This window comes from Branchiostoma floridae, chromosome 11, assembly GCF_000003815.2.
Source record: "Branchiostoma floridae strain S238N-H82 chromosome 11, Bfl_VNyyK, whole genome shotgun sequence".
In the NCBI taxonomy this organism is placed as follows: domain Eukaryota; kingdom Metazoa; phylum Chordata; class Leptocardii; order Amphioxiformes; family Branchiostomatidae; genus Branchiostoma; species Branchiostoma floridae.
The window spans coordinates 407,804-422,162 of record NC_049989.1 but is presented as its reverse complement, the minus strand read 5'-3'; the positions used below and the strand labels follow the sequence as shown (position 1 = coordinate 422,162).

The following is a 14,359-nucleotide window of genomic DNA, read 5'->3' as shown; positions in this document are numbered from 1 at the left end:
ACTTTCAAAAGTAGAAATTAGAATTTATTATTGTATGGCTTATTATATTTATAACTTTATTTGTACAAGGTTCATGTAGAATACAACACGATGTATTCCGTATCACCCGAGGTGCCAGCCCTCCCGTGGGTCGGATCACCCGACGGCCTTCGCCCGTCGATCGATCCAACACGCGGGAGGGCTGGGACCGAGGGTGATGCGGAATACATCGTGTTGTATTTTATTTATGTCATACCCACCTAAGAAAACCCCTGTTTTTATGCGAAATGTGCCAGAAGTTGAACAAATTTGGTTCCCTCGAAATAAAAGTGTTGCAACAGCAATGTTCCAACGTCCGAATCAAGTATTCGAATTGCCAACCGTGCCACACTCGGCCCGCTCAAAATGGTTTGATTTATTCAAAGAAAGCCTGTGTGATACGCCTTTCAAACCTGTTCGATACGATAGTTATGGCCAGGTCTGGAACACCCGTATCAAACGTTTTCGCGTCACATGTATGACATAAAAAGTAGTATGGCATCCACTGGTACATAACTTATATACATATAGAACTTATGCTTTCACTTTGTATAACATTTTACTTTTAGTTGAATGGTGATGCTTTAGTTGAATATTCTAAAATCATCTTGTCCTCCACAGGTATTGACCAGAATAAAGATGAGTGAGTCTACAGAAGGGAGCCGCGAGACAATCTCGTCTCGTCTAGCCAGACTGAATCAGCTGCTGACTTGGAAGGGCATTCCCAGGACAGGTAATGGTTACATCGTACCTCTGCACTTTTGTTCAGAGTACAGGTAATGGTTACATCGTACCTCTGCACTTTTGTTCAGAGTACAGGTAATGGTTACATCGTACCTCTGCACTTTTGTTCAGAGTACAGGTGATGGTTACATCGTACCTCTGCACTTTTGTTCAGAGTACAGGTAATGGTTACATCGTACCTCTGCACTTTTGTTCAGAGTACAGGTGATGGTTACATCGTACCTCTGCACTTTTGTTCAGAGTACAGGTGATGGTTACATCGTACCTCTGCACTTTTGTTCAGAGTACAGGTAATGGTTACATCGTACCTCTGCACTTTTGTTCAGAGTACAGGTAATGGTTACATCGTACCTCTGCACTTTTGTTCAGAGTACAGGTGATGGTTACATCGCACCTCTGCACTTTTGTTGAGAGTACAGGTAATGATTACATCGTACCTCTGCACTTTTGTTCAGAGTACAGGTAATGGTTACATTGTACCTCTGCACTTTTGTTCAGAGTACTTGATGTGCTTAATATGTATTGCACTTGTACTTATGTTGTGCACTTAAAATTTTTTGTGTGCAGAAAAATATTTAGATTCAGTGCTGGAAATACCACCTGCATATACAAGTTAGTGCAGGTAGAATTGGAGCTGTGCAGGTATTTCTGGTGTCAACCTGCACTGGTAGTGGTACTGTTTTTTATCACGCAAATGTCTTATGATGCAGGTGTATATATAGAATACAACACGGCGGTGTATTCCTTATCACCGGAGGTATCAGCCCGACCCGCGGGAGGGCTAGGACCAAGGGTGATGCGGAATACACCGTGTTGTATTTTATTTATGTCATACCCACCTGAGAAAACCCATGTTTTGATGCGAAATACGCCAGAAGTTGAACAAATTTGGTGCCCTTGAACCAAAAGTGTTGCAACAGCAATGTTCCAACATCCGAATCAGGTATTCGAATTGCCAACCGAGTCGTATTCGGCCCGCTCGAAATGGTTCGATTTACTCGAAGAAAGCCTGTGTGATACGCCTTTCGAACCTCTGCGATACAGAAGCGTACGGCCCCAGATCACCCGTATCGAACGTTTTCGCGTCACAGGTATGACATAAGGATTGTTATCAGCTGCATTGACTGTTACCACCTATAGAGTATAAAAGAAAAAATAGCAATGGTTCCTGAACAATTTTAGTACAATCCATACTTTCTTAATTCAGAGTGGTGAAGGTAACATTTGTCTGGTGCAGGTAATTTTCAATGTTACCTGCACCAGTGCAGGTATGCAGAAAAAAAACTTCGAGCCCTGAGATTGATTGCACTAGTGCAGCTGTTCCCCAAAATGCACCTAATGAGTGACTAGTACTGACTACTATTAACATCTGTACAGGTCCTTCAGTCCTGCCCCACAGAGATGCCCTGTTGGACTCCTTCATGGTACTGTTGGAGGAATGCAGCTCAGATGTCCTAGCCAAGGATAACAAACACGTATCCGCCTTTGTTAGGAAATGTAAGTATAAGTCAAGACAGGTACTTATCACATTGACATGTGTTACAACATTACCCTCTGTAGCACAATTTCCTGCATTTTGAGGCACAAATTACAACAAAGTTTCTGTCAGACAGGTCACATGTTGCCAGCATTCCTGGTCAATTAGATTTACATACTTGTAAGGTCTTGTAAAAAAATGTGCACCCCTGTAATTTCTGTTACACTACTTTGTTAAAATGTGCTAATCTAGCTAGCACTTTTGTATTACCCACTTATGTCAAGGTGCACAAGTGCATCAATAGTAAAAAATTAGGTGCACAGCCCCTATGTTGGGTGCACAAAAGTGCATGTGCTCCAAGGTTTTGGCACTTCTGTGTAAGAAAAATAAATTTTTTGCTGTATTACTTCTTGAATTTAACTATAGAATTTCACATTCAAGCTCTGAAGAAAGACAGTAAGGTATGTAATTATGTAGTACTGACATTCTGCCTCAATTATGTTTTTCTGACTGTACACCTAGTTTTTAGGTTAGGTGTATCAAATGCACCTACAATGTATTCCCAAAAAGAATTTAATGCCCTGTAAATTTTTTTGATACTGTTAAATGTTTTAGTAAAGGTTGTGCATACTCATGAAAGTGGTATTTTCACTGCCTGGTAGTTAAGAATAGGGCCAAGGAAGTCCAGAGTCTCCGTCCATCCCTGACTGACTTTGAGACGAAGACAGTGATTGGACGCGGACATTTCGGAGAGGTACAGCTGGTGCGTGAGCGCTGCACTGGAGACATGTACGCCATGAAGGTCCTGAAGAAGTCCGACATCCTCTCCCAAGAAAGTGTAAGTGACAGATTACATCACAATAATTTAAAGGGCAAATATCAACGTTTCCTGATAATATTCATTTCATTATTTTTCTGCGGGAGGGAGGCTTCCAAAGGTGCTTTCGCTGTTTTGCCCTCCCCTTCAATCTCTGTGATCAATCCAAAGAATTTTCAAATATTTTTCAATTATATTTTTTTTCAAGTTTTTGTCATGAAGTTCAGATTTTTATGGAATTATGAGAGGGTCCTGAAGATGGTGTATTTTGTTGTCAACAGGTGGCGTTTTTCGAGGAGGAGCGTGACATCATGGCGAGGGCGACCAGCCCGTGGATCACGTCCCTGCAGTACGCCTTCCAGGACAGCACCAGTCTGTACCTGGTCATGGACTTCCACCCCGGGGGGGACCTGCTCACCCTGCTCAGTCGGCATGATGATGTGTTTGAGGAGAAGATGGCTCAGTTTTACCTGGCAGAGATGGTGCAGGCCATCCACTGTCTGCACCTCATGGGATATGTTCACAGGTAGGGCACAGTTTTACCTGGCAGAGATGGTGCAGGCCATCCACTGTCTGCACCTCATGGGATATGTTCACAGGTAGGGCACAGTTTTACCTGGCAGAGATGGTGCAGGCCATCCACTGTCTGCACCTCATGGGATATGTTCACAGGTAGGGCACAGTTTTACCTGGCAGAGATGGTGCAGGCCATCCACTGTCTGCACCTCATGGGATATGTTCACAGGTAGGGCACAGTTTTACCTGGAAGAGATGGTGCAGGCCATCCACTGTCTGCACCTCATGGGATATGTTCACAGGTAGGGCACAGTTTTACCTGGCAGAGATGGTGCAGGCCATCCACTGCCTGCACCTCATGGGATATGTTCACAGGTAGGGCACAGTTTTACCTGGCAGAGATGGTGCAGGCCATCCACTGCCTGCACCTCATGGGATATGTTCACAGGTAGGGCACAGTTTTACCTGGCAGAGATGGTGCAGGCCATCCACTGTCTGCACCTCATGGGATATGTTCACAGGTAGGGCACAGTTTTACCTGGCAGAGATGGTGCAGACCATCCACTGTCTGCACCTCATGGGATATGTTCACAGGTAGGGCTGCAGTTTTACCTGGCAGAGATGGTGCAGGCCATCCACTGTCTGCACCTTATAGGATATGACATTTTATGACATATCTGTTTCCCGCTTTTTTTCAATATGCAAAAAACAAATATTTGCTATACAGATACTTTGTGTGATTTACATTTTGATTGAAAGTTTTCTTTAATGGACACAGGAGAAAGTTCATGCACAAGCTGATGTCATTCACATAATCTAATCAATTCGGCCTAGTACTAGTAGTAGCATGTATTGACAATATACATGTACACGAAGACTATATTAAGTGGGACATAAAGTTTCTATTGTTGAAGGTAACATATGAAGTTTTGAGAAATGTTTATGTGATAAAGGTTCTCCTTATTCCTGAATCCAAGCTGACAGTTTCTGTAACTGTTGCAGGTCATGTTCAGTGATTAAGGCTGGCAAAATAGTGTTTTTCCCTTTACTTGACTGGCCTTAGCCTGCAGGCTGCAAGGGACATGAAATTTTGACCTTGACCAACAGTGACTGATGTAAGAAATCCATTGCGTATAGCAGTTTTTTGTCCATTTTAGTTGCACATTGCTAAAATGTAATTGTAGGTAATAAAGGAAAAATAAAAGAAGAGAATTCCTTCCTATCAACCCAAATTTTGTTCAGGACCGTAACTGGAAACATAATTTTTTGCCCTTAGGCCTTGATAGTTGCCATAGCTATGTTGTAATCATTTGATGTGGTTCCAACTGTTCCTGCAGGGATGTGAAACCAGACAACATTCTGATTGACAGAACTGGACACATCAAACTTGCCGACTTCGGCTCTGCTGCCAGGATATCAAAACATCAGACTGTAAGTTATTATAAATTGAGAGTTAAGCTTAGTCACTGAAGGGGGATTTTGGGGTATTGATAGAATATGTCACTAAGGTAAAGCTTTTTGCTGTATGTTGGCCCAATGAAAAAATTTCTCTGTAACATAATGCTGTTTGACACATACGTTGTATAATTATAAAAAAGAATGTTAAAATCCTGTGAGTTCCCTATTAGTAAGATTTGATAGAAATGGACTCATCTAATGATGGACGTGTTGTTACCTCCATGAAAAAATGGAGGTATAGTTTTTGGTGTGTCTGTGTGTGTGTGTGTGTGTGTGTGTGTGTCTGTGTGTCCGCATATTTGTGGTCAGCATAACTTGAGAACCTCTTGATGGACTACGATGATATTTGGTATGTGGATATATGTTGGGAAGACGAAGGTCAAGGTCAATTTTGGGCCCCCTTGTGTGTGACCTTGGTACTGCAGTGCAACTTCCGGTTTTGCTATCTCGGTGTTCTGAACATGCTATAGTCAAGATTTTTTTATATTAGATAGCTCTTGTGCTCAGGAAAAAATGACATAAGTTTGGGCCCCCTAGCGTCTAGTTTTGGGATAGCAGGGGCATTTTTGTCAAAAACTTCTGACGAGGATAACTCAAGAAGGAAACAACGGATTTTCATGATTTTTGGTATGTAGGTACCTTAGACAATGTTGTACAAGATAAAATTCTAATTATGCAAAATAGGAGCACATTTGCATAATTAATGAGAATATTCTATCATAGCAGTTTTTTCAATGTATCTCTTGTCCCGTACGTGATATGGTCGTGACATTTGGGTGGTAGATAGCTTTTAGCGTCATGACAAAGTGGGGCAAGACTTTGTCAAGACACCCCAAAGAGGATAACTGCAGAAAGGAACGTCGGATTGCCTGAATTTTAGGTTTGCAGGTAGCTTAGGCAAAGATGTTCATAATGATATGCATTTTATGCAAATAAGGACTTAATTTGCATAATTAATGAGGAAATTGTATAATTCCATTCTTTGCAATAACTGGACTTCGATAAATGTAACACTTGTTAATTATAATTGGTGGAACATATACAGATATCAAATATGCAAATGAGGAACTTATTTGCATATTTTATGCAAAAATTGCAAAACAACTTAATGATTAATGATTTGAATTGGGAATTTTACTTGTGACATGTGTACTGTACGTTATTCAATGGTGACAACACCATGCATAAATCATGTTAATGTAAAGTTATTTGCATGAAATTACAAAAGCTCTAATATTTCATGGAGGTATGAGGTCGCCGAACTCTAGTTAGGGATGCATTTGTATGTTGTTAGTCTGCTCTCCAGTGTTTAACTTTAAGGGAGCTTCAGGCATAAGCCTTCAAGCATCACCAGGGCTCAAAATACCACCTGCATATACAGGTTAGTGCAGGTAAAATTGGAGCTGTGCAGGTATTTCTGGTGTCTACCTGAATAGAACCTAACCTGCAGCTGTACTGGTCCATGTACTGGGTTTTATACATTAGATGTCCTGTGATGTAGATTGTTACTAGCTTCATTGACTGTTACAGGGCTCAAAATACCACCAGCATATGCAGGTTAGTGCAGGTAAAATTGAAGCTGTGCAGGTATTTCTGATGTCTACCTGCACCTAACCTGCACTGGTCCATGTACTGGGTTTTATATACTATACATAAATGTCATATGATGTAGGTGTATGTGGATTGCTGCATTGAATGTTACCACCTATAAGGTATAAAAGTAAAAAATGGCAATGGTTCCTGAACAATTTTTGCATGATCCATACTTCCTAAATTCAGAGTGGTGCAGGTAAAATTTGTATGGTGCAGGTAATTTTCAATGTTACCTGTACCAGTGCAGGTATGCAGAAAAAAGTATTTCGAGCTCTGCTGTTACCACATATAAAGTATAAAAGAAAAAGTAACAATGGTTCCTGAAGAATTCTAGAAGTATGAGGTTTTGCTGATGTGCGCACATGTACAGGTTGAAGCCAGAATGCCAGTAGGAACTCCAGACTACATCGCCCCTGAAGTGCTGATGAGTATGAATGGCACCAGTCAGGACTACGGAGTCGGCTGTGACTGGTGGTCTCTGGGAGTCGTGGCTTACGAGCTATTGTTCGGAGACGCGCCCTTCTCTGATGAATCTGTGGTGAAAACCTACAGCAACATCATGAACCACAAGGTCAGGAAATCTTGATTATTTTATTCCATTGTTTTGAGTATTGCCCATTCACAAGTTTTAATTTCCTAAACAATTACTCTCATGTCCCAAATAAACATACCCTCCGGAATAAACATACCCCCTGGACAAATCGTAGCGTCATAGCGAGATCGACCGAAATCACCGAAAGAGTACCGCGTACGCGCATACGCTCATGGAAATTTGCGCCGTTTCGCCCGAAAAATAGGGAATTTTGAGCAAAAATGCAGCGGAAATATGGGCAGAAACCCCCAAAACTTCAATTCTCTGAGGGTTTTGGCTAAGCAAAGCCCCAATTTTCAGAAAAAAATAAACGTACCGTCCAAAATAAGAACGTACCGGGTGGATTGTGAGGCTGAAAAAATAAACGTCCCGGTACGTTTATTTGGGACATGAGAGTAGGTTCAGGTTCAGGTGCGGCTCTTGAACGGTACCTGGACCTGATTTTCTGTACTGGCGTCCATCGCTACCCACAACATGACTCTGCCTCCACGAGTAAGCGCTCTTACTCTATGTCACCTGCACACTTTGATTTGGCCATCCAACTACCAAAAGGGCAAATGCACCTTACTCAAAATTGTGATAATCATGATAGTAGTATTCATTCCAAGAGTTTATAATCATATTATATAATGTGTTTGACACCTTTTGAAAGGACATCACACCTGCTTTATATTCATATAGAATATAATATATAGGAATTGATACAGAAGCAACAGAGATATCATCAAGCTAAGTTGATATTAAAAAATTCATATTCCTAATGCAACTAGACAAAACATTGATCATAAAAGATATTATGCTCTTTTATCTCCACTGTAGTGTAACAGAAAAGCGAGGAGAAGTTGAATTTATCCAGCAATAGTCTTATTTTGTATCTGTGAACTGTATCTTTTCAACATGTCTTGTTGTGACCTGTACTCAGCCCGGTGTGGCAAAAATGTGCAATAAAGGTCTTCATTCAATTCAATTTGCTATTCCAAACTTTTTGTGTGAGGTTCCAGTGTACAAAATACTTTTCTGAGCCAGGTTGCACAGTGTACAAAGTGGGGCAAAAATAGGTTGCACAACTGAATTTCAAGTTGCACCACCTACAATTCACTAATTTTTTTGGGGAAAAGTACATCACATATACTGTACATACAAATGTACATACATAATAGACATGTTTGGCTGATATGAAACGGAGCTGCCTCAGTCCATTTATTCCTTCCAAGTAAATTGACAACAAAATCGAGTTATGAGGCTCAGAATCTAAGCTGCACCCTGTGCAACCTGAGTTTAGAAGCAAAAAGTGGTTGCAATGTACAAGTGGGTATTTTGCACGCTGGGTTCGATGTGAGGATCTTGTTTATTACTAGCAGGGGATATCTTAGATGAAGAGTGCACCTTTATTACATCTATATGCTCACCTGTTACATTAGCCCTGGCAAAGCTCAGTCATACAGTCAACGCATACTAGAACACATTTCCAACTACAAGATGAATTTTTGTTGTGGTGACTGGAGCAGTTTGATGTCTTTTTTCTGCAGGTTTCCCTCAAGTTTCCCAGTGAGACAAGAGTGAGCAAGGAGGCGCAGGAACTGATCCAGTGTTTGTGTTGTGAGGCCAAAGACCGTCTGACGTATGAAGAGATCACATGTCTGCCCTTCTTCACAGGAGTGGACTGGACTAACCTGAGAGACTGTAAGTACAAACCCATACAGGGCTCGAAATACCACCTGCATATGCAGGTTAGTGCAGATCAAATTGGAGCTGTGCAGGTATTTAGAGTCTACCTGCAACTAACCTGCACTGGTCCATGTACTGGGTTTTACACATAAATGTCCTATGATGTAGGTGTGTGTGGATTGTTGTTAGCTGCATTGACTGTTACCACCTATAAAGTATGTAAGAAAAAAATAGCAGTGGTTCCTGAACAATTATAGTATGATCTATACTGCTTCCTACATTCAGAGTGGTGCAGGTAAAATTTGTCTGGTGCAGGTAATTTTCAATGTTACCTGCACCAGTACAGGTATGCAGAAAAAAGTATTTCGAGCCATGCCATACTTCTGACAAAATGTTCATGGCTATACACATTATGTTGATAAAGATTACCTGGTAATGAGATACAAAAGATACAACAAAAAGCAGTTACGCAAGCAGCTGGATATGATTTTAGAAATGGTCAGACGTTTCAGATAGTATCCACTATCTTTTGTCACTTACACTGAAGAGGTCTGGAAGAAACTTTTTTTACATAAGGAGGCTAACAGCAATATTATGGTCCATTTTATAGTCAAGTAGATATTCATAAGTAAAGCAGCAGAATGTTTTGAACGTTGTAAGGAGCAAAAACATAAATTTCTTTTTATGAGATGTTTGTTTTGGTTTATTCAAATTCGGTGTTTTATTTAAAAATCTTTACCCGCAATTTTTTTCTGTCAAGCTTGACAGATTGTTATAATAATTTTTCTGTCACATTCAGCAAATTTCTGTCAATTGACAGAGAAACGGATGCTGGGTAGAACCCTGGTTACAGGGCAGTGTGAAAATATTAAAGGGGAAGTGGTAAACCGTTCCCTGCACTCCAACCTCTTCATCTTTAACAGATTACACATGTCCTAACCTGCCTTTTAACTTCACCCAGCCAAAATTGGTGTCTGTGTGTTTCAGCACTTACTGTTCAGGGCCCGAAATTCATTTTTGGGATTGGGTGCACTGGTGCACCCAGCTTAAGAAATTGGGTGCACCAAAAAAATCTTGGGTGCACCACTTATTTTGAAGTAAAAACCTAATAATAAAACTTAGTTATAAGCTATCAAATTCTTAAACAAGTACCATGACAGACATTTTTATTGTCTTTCTAACACTTAGATGTCAAGAATATGATGTACACTAGATTATAAGACATACTTTGATATTTTTACATACATAAACATAACAAAATAATTGGGTGCACAGCTCCAGTTTTAGGTGCACCTGGGTGCACATGCACCCAGTATTTCGAGCCCTGCTGTTGCAGATCAACATTTAGTGTCATGTACTCTTAGTTTGCACATGTCAGTTTGTAAATCCGATGTTCCCACAGCTGTCCCCCCGTATGTTCCTGTGGTGGGCTGTGAGGACGACACCTCCAACTTTGAGCAGTTTGAGGCCGAGCTCCGCCTGCCCAATGTGGAACTGTTCCGCAGTCAGCGGGGTCAGATCAGCGGGAAGGACCTGCCCTTCATCGGCTTCACCTTCATCAAGGATCTGTCTGGAACTTCCACTGGTCACAGGTGGGGAGACACTCTGGTCAACATCATCAGCCAACTCTATAAGTCAGGGCTCGAAATTCATTTTTGGGATTAGGTGCACTGATGCACTCAGCTTAAAAAATTGGGTGCACCAAAATATTTTTGGGTGCACCACTTAAATTTAAGTAATAACCTAATAATAAAGCTTAGTTACAAGCTATCAAATTGTAAAACAAGTTCCATGACAGACATTTTTATTATCTTTCTAACGCTTAGATGTCAAGAATATGATGTATACTAGTACACTATGATATCTTTACATACATAAACATAAGAAAATATTTGGGTGCACCCTGTGCACCCACAGAAAATAATTGGGTGCACAGCTCCAGTTTTGGGTGCACCTGGGTGCACATGCACCCAGTATTTCGAGCCCTGTACTTGTTTTTGTGTGTTTGTCTCATTGGGTTTTGTCCATAGCTCTGCTATTTGGAATGCTCCACACGAACAGGGAGTTGTATTAAAAGAACACTAGATGACCCCACAGGTCAGATTCAGGAAGTGGCAGGTCAGAGTTGGTAGAGCTTCTCATAAATGAAACTTGACAGAGTCCAAGTCCAGAGTCCCTGCTAATTCATAGGAAGGTATTGTTCATGGTCTGTCTATTTGCTTTAACTGTCTTTGCAGTTATGTATTTTCCATATGCTAGTTTCATGTAGTGTTATAGTGTAGGAGTTGTGTTCAGGATTGTTTCATGATCTCTTCACATAGGTCAACTGCAGCAGTCAACTCACCAGTATCCCATGCTTTGGTTGAGAAGCGCCTCGTGCAGAAGACCAGAGAACTCCAAGACCTCCAGGTGAGACAACCAGAATACAAGTTTAAATTGCTATAAATCATTTATTTTTTTCTTTTGAAATCTGAAGTTAAGACTTAAGTTGAATTGCAATTGGAAATCAAGGGTATAATTTTGTCATTTAAGACAGGCTTGTGCCAACAACACAGTCTACTTTAGACTGGAAGAAATTGTTTACACTTATACCACAGGAGAAATGTCATCAGCTGGAGACCAAGGAGGCATCCCTGAGGAACACCCTCCTTAAACTGGAGACACGACTGACAGAGAAAGACAGCCTGTCCAATCAAATGGAGATGGAGAGAGACAACATCGAAAAACAGATGGTGGACTATGTCACAGAGATCACGGTAAACTTCCATGTACAGTTAGGTGTTCTTTGTATTAGATTCAAAATGTATCCTTTTTTCTGCAGATTCTGAAATGTACTGTACACACACAGTGAGAAGTTGAATGGTTTTGGCATGTCTTTTATGAGTTCTTTATGTACATGTGTGTACATCAGGGCTCTAGCCAGCTCGAAATTTTTTTCCGTCAGCCAATTCCCATTGTCGCGAAAACACTATTCCAGGAGTTGGAGAGACTGAACTGAGACCTTGAAATACGGGTTTTCATGAGATTATACATGCAAAAGGGCACCGCCACACATTGTCAACAATCATAACAATAGCAAAACAAACAATGTGTGGCTTTTACGGCCGTGAACGGCGTCCCCAAGCCGCCTGTAGCTTCCACCAAGGAGCTTTTATCAGATTTTTGTCTGTCAAGGTTGACAGATTCAATCATTGGTTTTAAAATTTTTCCGCCACTTGCAGCAAATTTCCGTCAATTGACGGAAAAACGGACGCTGGCTAGAGCCCTGGTGTACATTAGAGCTGTGTACTAGTACAATCAATTAGATACTGGTCCAAAATACCGGAACCCTGGTATCTGATCTGGATACCGTACATCCTGACACACATGTGTTCTCTATCGTGCTTGTTACCTTATCCGTCATGCCTGTTACATGTGCCTGTTTTTGTCTTAGAATCTAAAGCGCTGTCTGGAGCTGGAACGGAATCACCAGATCCAGACGGACATGAAAGCTGTCACTTTGCTGGAAGAAGTCCGTCAGCAAGGCAAACTGGCTCATGATCTGCAAGAGCAAGAGTATAAGTAAGTAGTGTTGATGTTTTGTGTTTTACAAAATCCTTACTGAGTCTATAACATGTTGCTATTATATATGACGTATATTTCATTCTTTAGAAACACATTGTGCAATGAACCTTGCTTGGTCTAATGGTCCATGATGAAACAGAAAAATTTAGGAATATATGACATGATTGTATTACGTTTACATACCTAATACTATGCAAATACTATGTGAGATTGCGTGGCGCAATCGGCAGCGCGTTGGGCTCAGGCCCAAGAGGTCCTGAGTTCGAATCCGGCTGCTGTGTCATCGATCTTGTGCCCTAGGGAAAGGCACTTTACACGACTTTCCTCACTTAACTCAGGTGTGAATGAGTATCTAGCTGCAGCTAGTGGCAGTGGCCTGGCATGTTCGGGCATGACGCACCCGCTATACACAAGTCTATGGTAGGAGGAACCCCTTGTATCCTTGGTAGGAAATCCTAGGAGACAGAAACTCCAAACAACAAACCTGCATCTGCTGGGGCCGTCTTACACGTGGCATGTAGTTCTTGCCCCTGTAGGACTTAGTGCGCCAGTAGACGAGAGGGTGGAGAAGGAAGTGCACACCCCTCCTTCACCAAGTCGCGTGCAATCCAGGCAGACGGAACGCCTAACCCACCCTGTCTGTCTACCATTGTCTACCGAGACAGATGGATGCCAACACTATGCAAATATATATGTATTAGGTGCACTGATGTACCCACAGTTAAGATTAGGTGCATGGCTCTAATGTTGGGTACACATTACTACACAAACATTGCAGATGCAGCCAGTGTGTTGATTATGTTATCTGCTGCAGGGCTGAGATCAATGCCTACCTGCAGACCATCTCCCAGCTGGAACACGACAGGTTTGTAGCAGCAAGGAGAGCCGAGGCGCTGGAGACGGAGCTGAAACAAGAACAGAACTCCCTGGGGACTTACAAGCACAAGGTGGCGGAGCTGCAGGCGAAGGTGAACAAGGTAGGCATGGTGGAGTTCATCAGTCATTAATGTGTGACATGCAGACATAGTGAACAAGGTAGGCATGATGGAGTTCATCAGTCATTAATATGTGACATGCAGACATAGTGAACAAGGTAGGCATGATGGAGTTCATCAGTCATTCATGTGTGACATGCAGACATAGTGAACAAGGTAGGCATGATGGAGTTCATCAGTCATTAATATGTGACATGCAGACATAGTGAACAAGGTAGGCATGATGGAGTTCATCAGTCATTCATGTGTGACATGCAGACATAGTGAACAAGGTAGGCATGATGGAGTTCATCAGTCATTAATGTGTGACATGCAGACATAGTGAACAAGGTAGGCATGATGGAGTTCATCAGTCATTAATATGTGACATGCAGACATAGTGAACAAGGTAGGCATGATGGAGTTCATCAGTCATTCATGTGTGACATGCAGACATAGTGAACAAGGTAGGCATGATGGAGTTCATCAGTCATTCATGTGTGACATGCAGACATAGTGAACAAGGTAGGCATGATGGAGTTCATCAGTCATTCATGTGTGACATGCAGACATAGTGAACAAGGTAGGCATGATGGAGTCAGTTATTAATGTGTGATATGCAGACATAGTGCAACAGGTAGAGTACATTCTGGTCTGTTACCCTGGGTATATCCTTGGCAGGGGTATATTCTGTCTAGGGTATATCTGACCAGGGGTATATTCTGTCTAGGGTATATCTGACCAGGGGTATACTCTGTCCAGGGTATATCTGACCAGGGGTATATTCTGTCCAGGGTATATCTGACCAGGGGTATATTCTGTCCAGAGTATATCTGACCAGGGGTATATTCTGTCCAGGGTATATCTGACCAGGACCTGGTGTATATTCTGTCCAGGGTATATCTGACCAGGTGTATATTCTGTCCAGGGTATATCTG

At 41.7% G+C, this 14,359-nt stretch overlaps 1 protein-coding gene across 4 annotated transcripts in view; it reads left to right on the top strand.

Moving 5' to 3' along the window:
• LOC118426690 (citron rho-interacting kinase-like) overlaps positions 1-14,359 on the top strand; it is a 38,097-nt gene that overhangs the window by 469 nt on the left and 23,269 nt on the right. For 2 of the 4 annotated variants that reach the window (XM_035836216.1, XM_035836213.1), the window contains exons 2-13: positions 640-751; positions 2,140-2,259; positions 2,902-3,077; positions 3,338-3,582; positions 4,910-5,003; positions 6,994-7,194; positions 8,745-8,898; positions 10,286-10,475; positions 11,205-11,292; positions 11,481-11,639; positions 12,317-12,444; positions 13,262-13,424. In XM_035836216.1, coding sequence (XP_035692109.1) covers positions 658-751; positions 2,140-2,259; positions 2,902-3,077; positions 3,338-3,582; positions 4,910-5,003; positions 6,994-7,194; positions 8,745-8,898; positions 10,286-10,475; positions 11,205-11,292; positions 11,481-11,639; positions 12,317-12,444; positions 13,262-13,424 — 1,812 coding nt within the window. In that variant the 5' untranslated portion in view covers positions 640-657. Of the gene's footprint in view, positions 1-639; positions 752-2,139; positions 2,260-2,901; positions 3,078-3,337; positions 3,583-4,012; positions 4,167-4,909; positions 5,004-6,993; positions 7,195-8,744; positions 8,899-10,285; positions 10,476-11,204; positions 11,293-11,480; positions 11,640-12,316; positions 12,445-13,261; positions 13,425-14,359 lie in introns of those variants that run through there. The other 2 variants (XM_035836218.1, XM_035836217.1) reach the window with 2 other exon arrangements.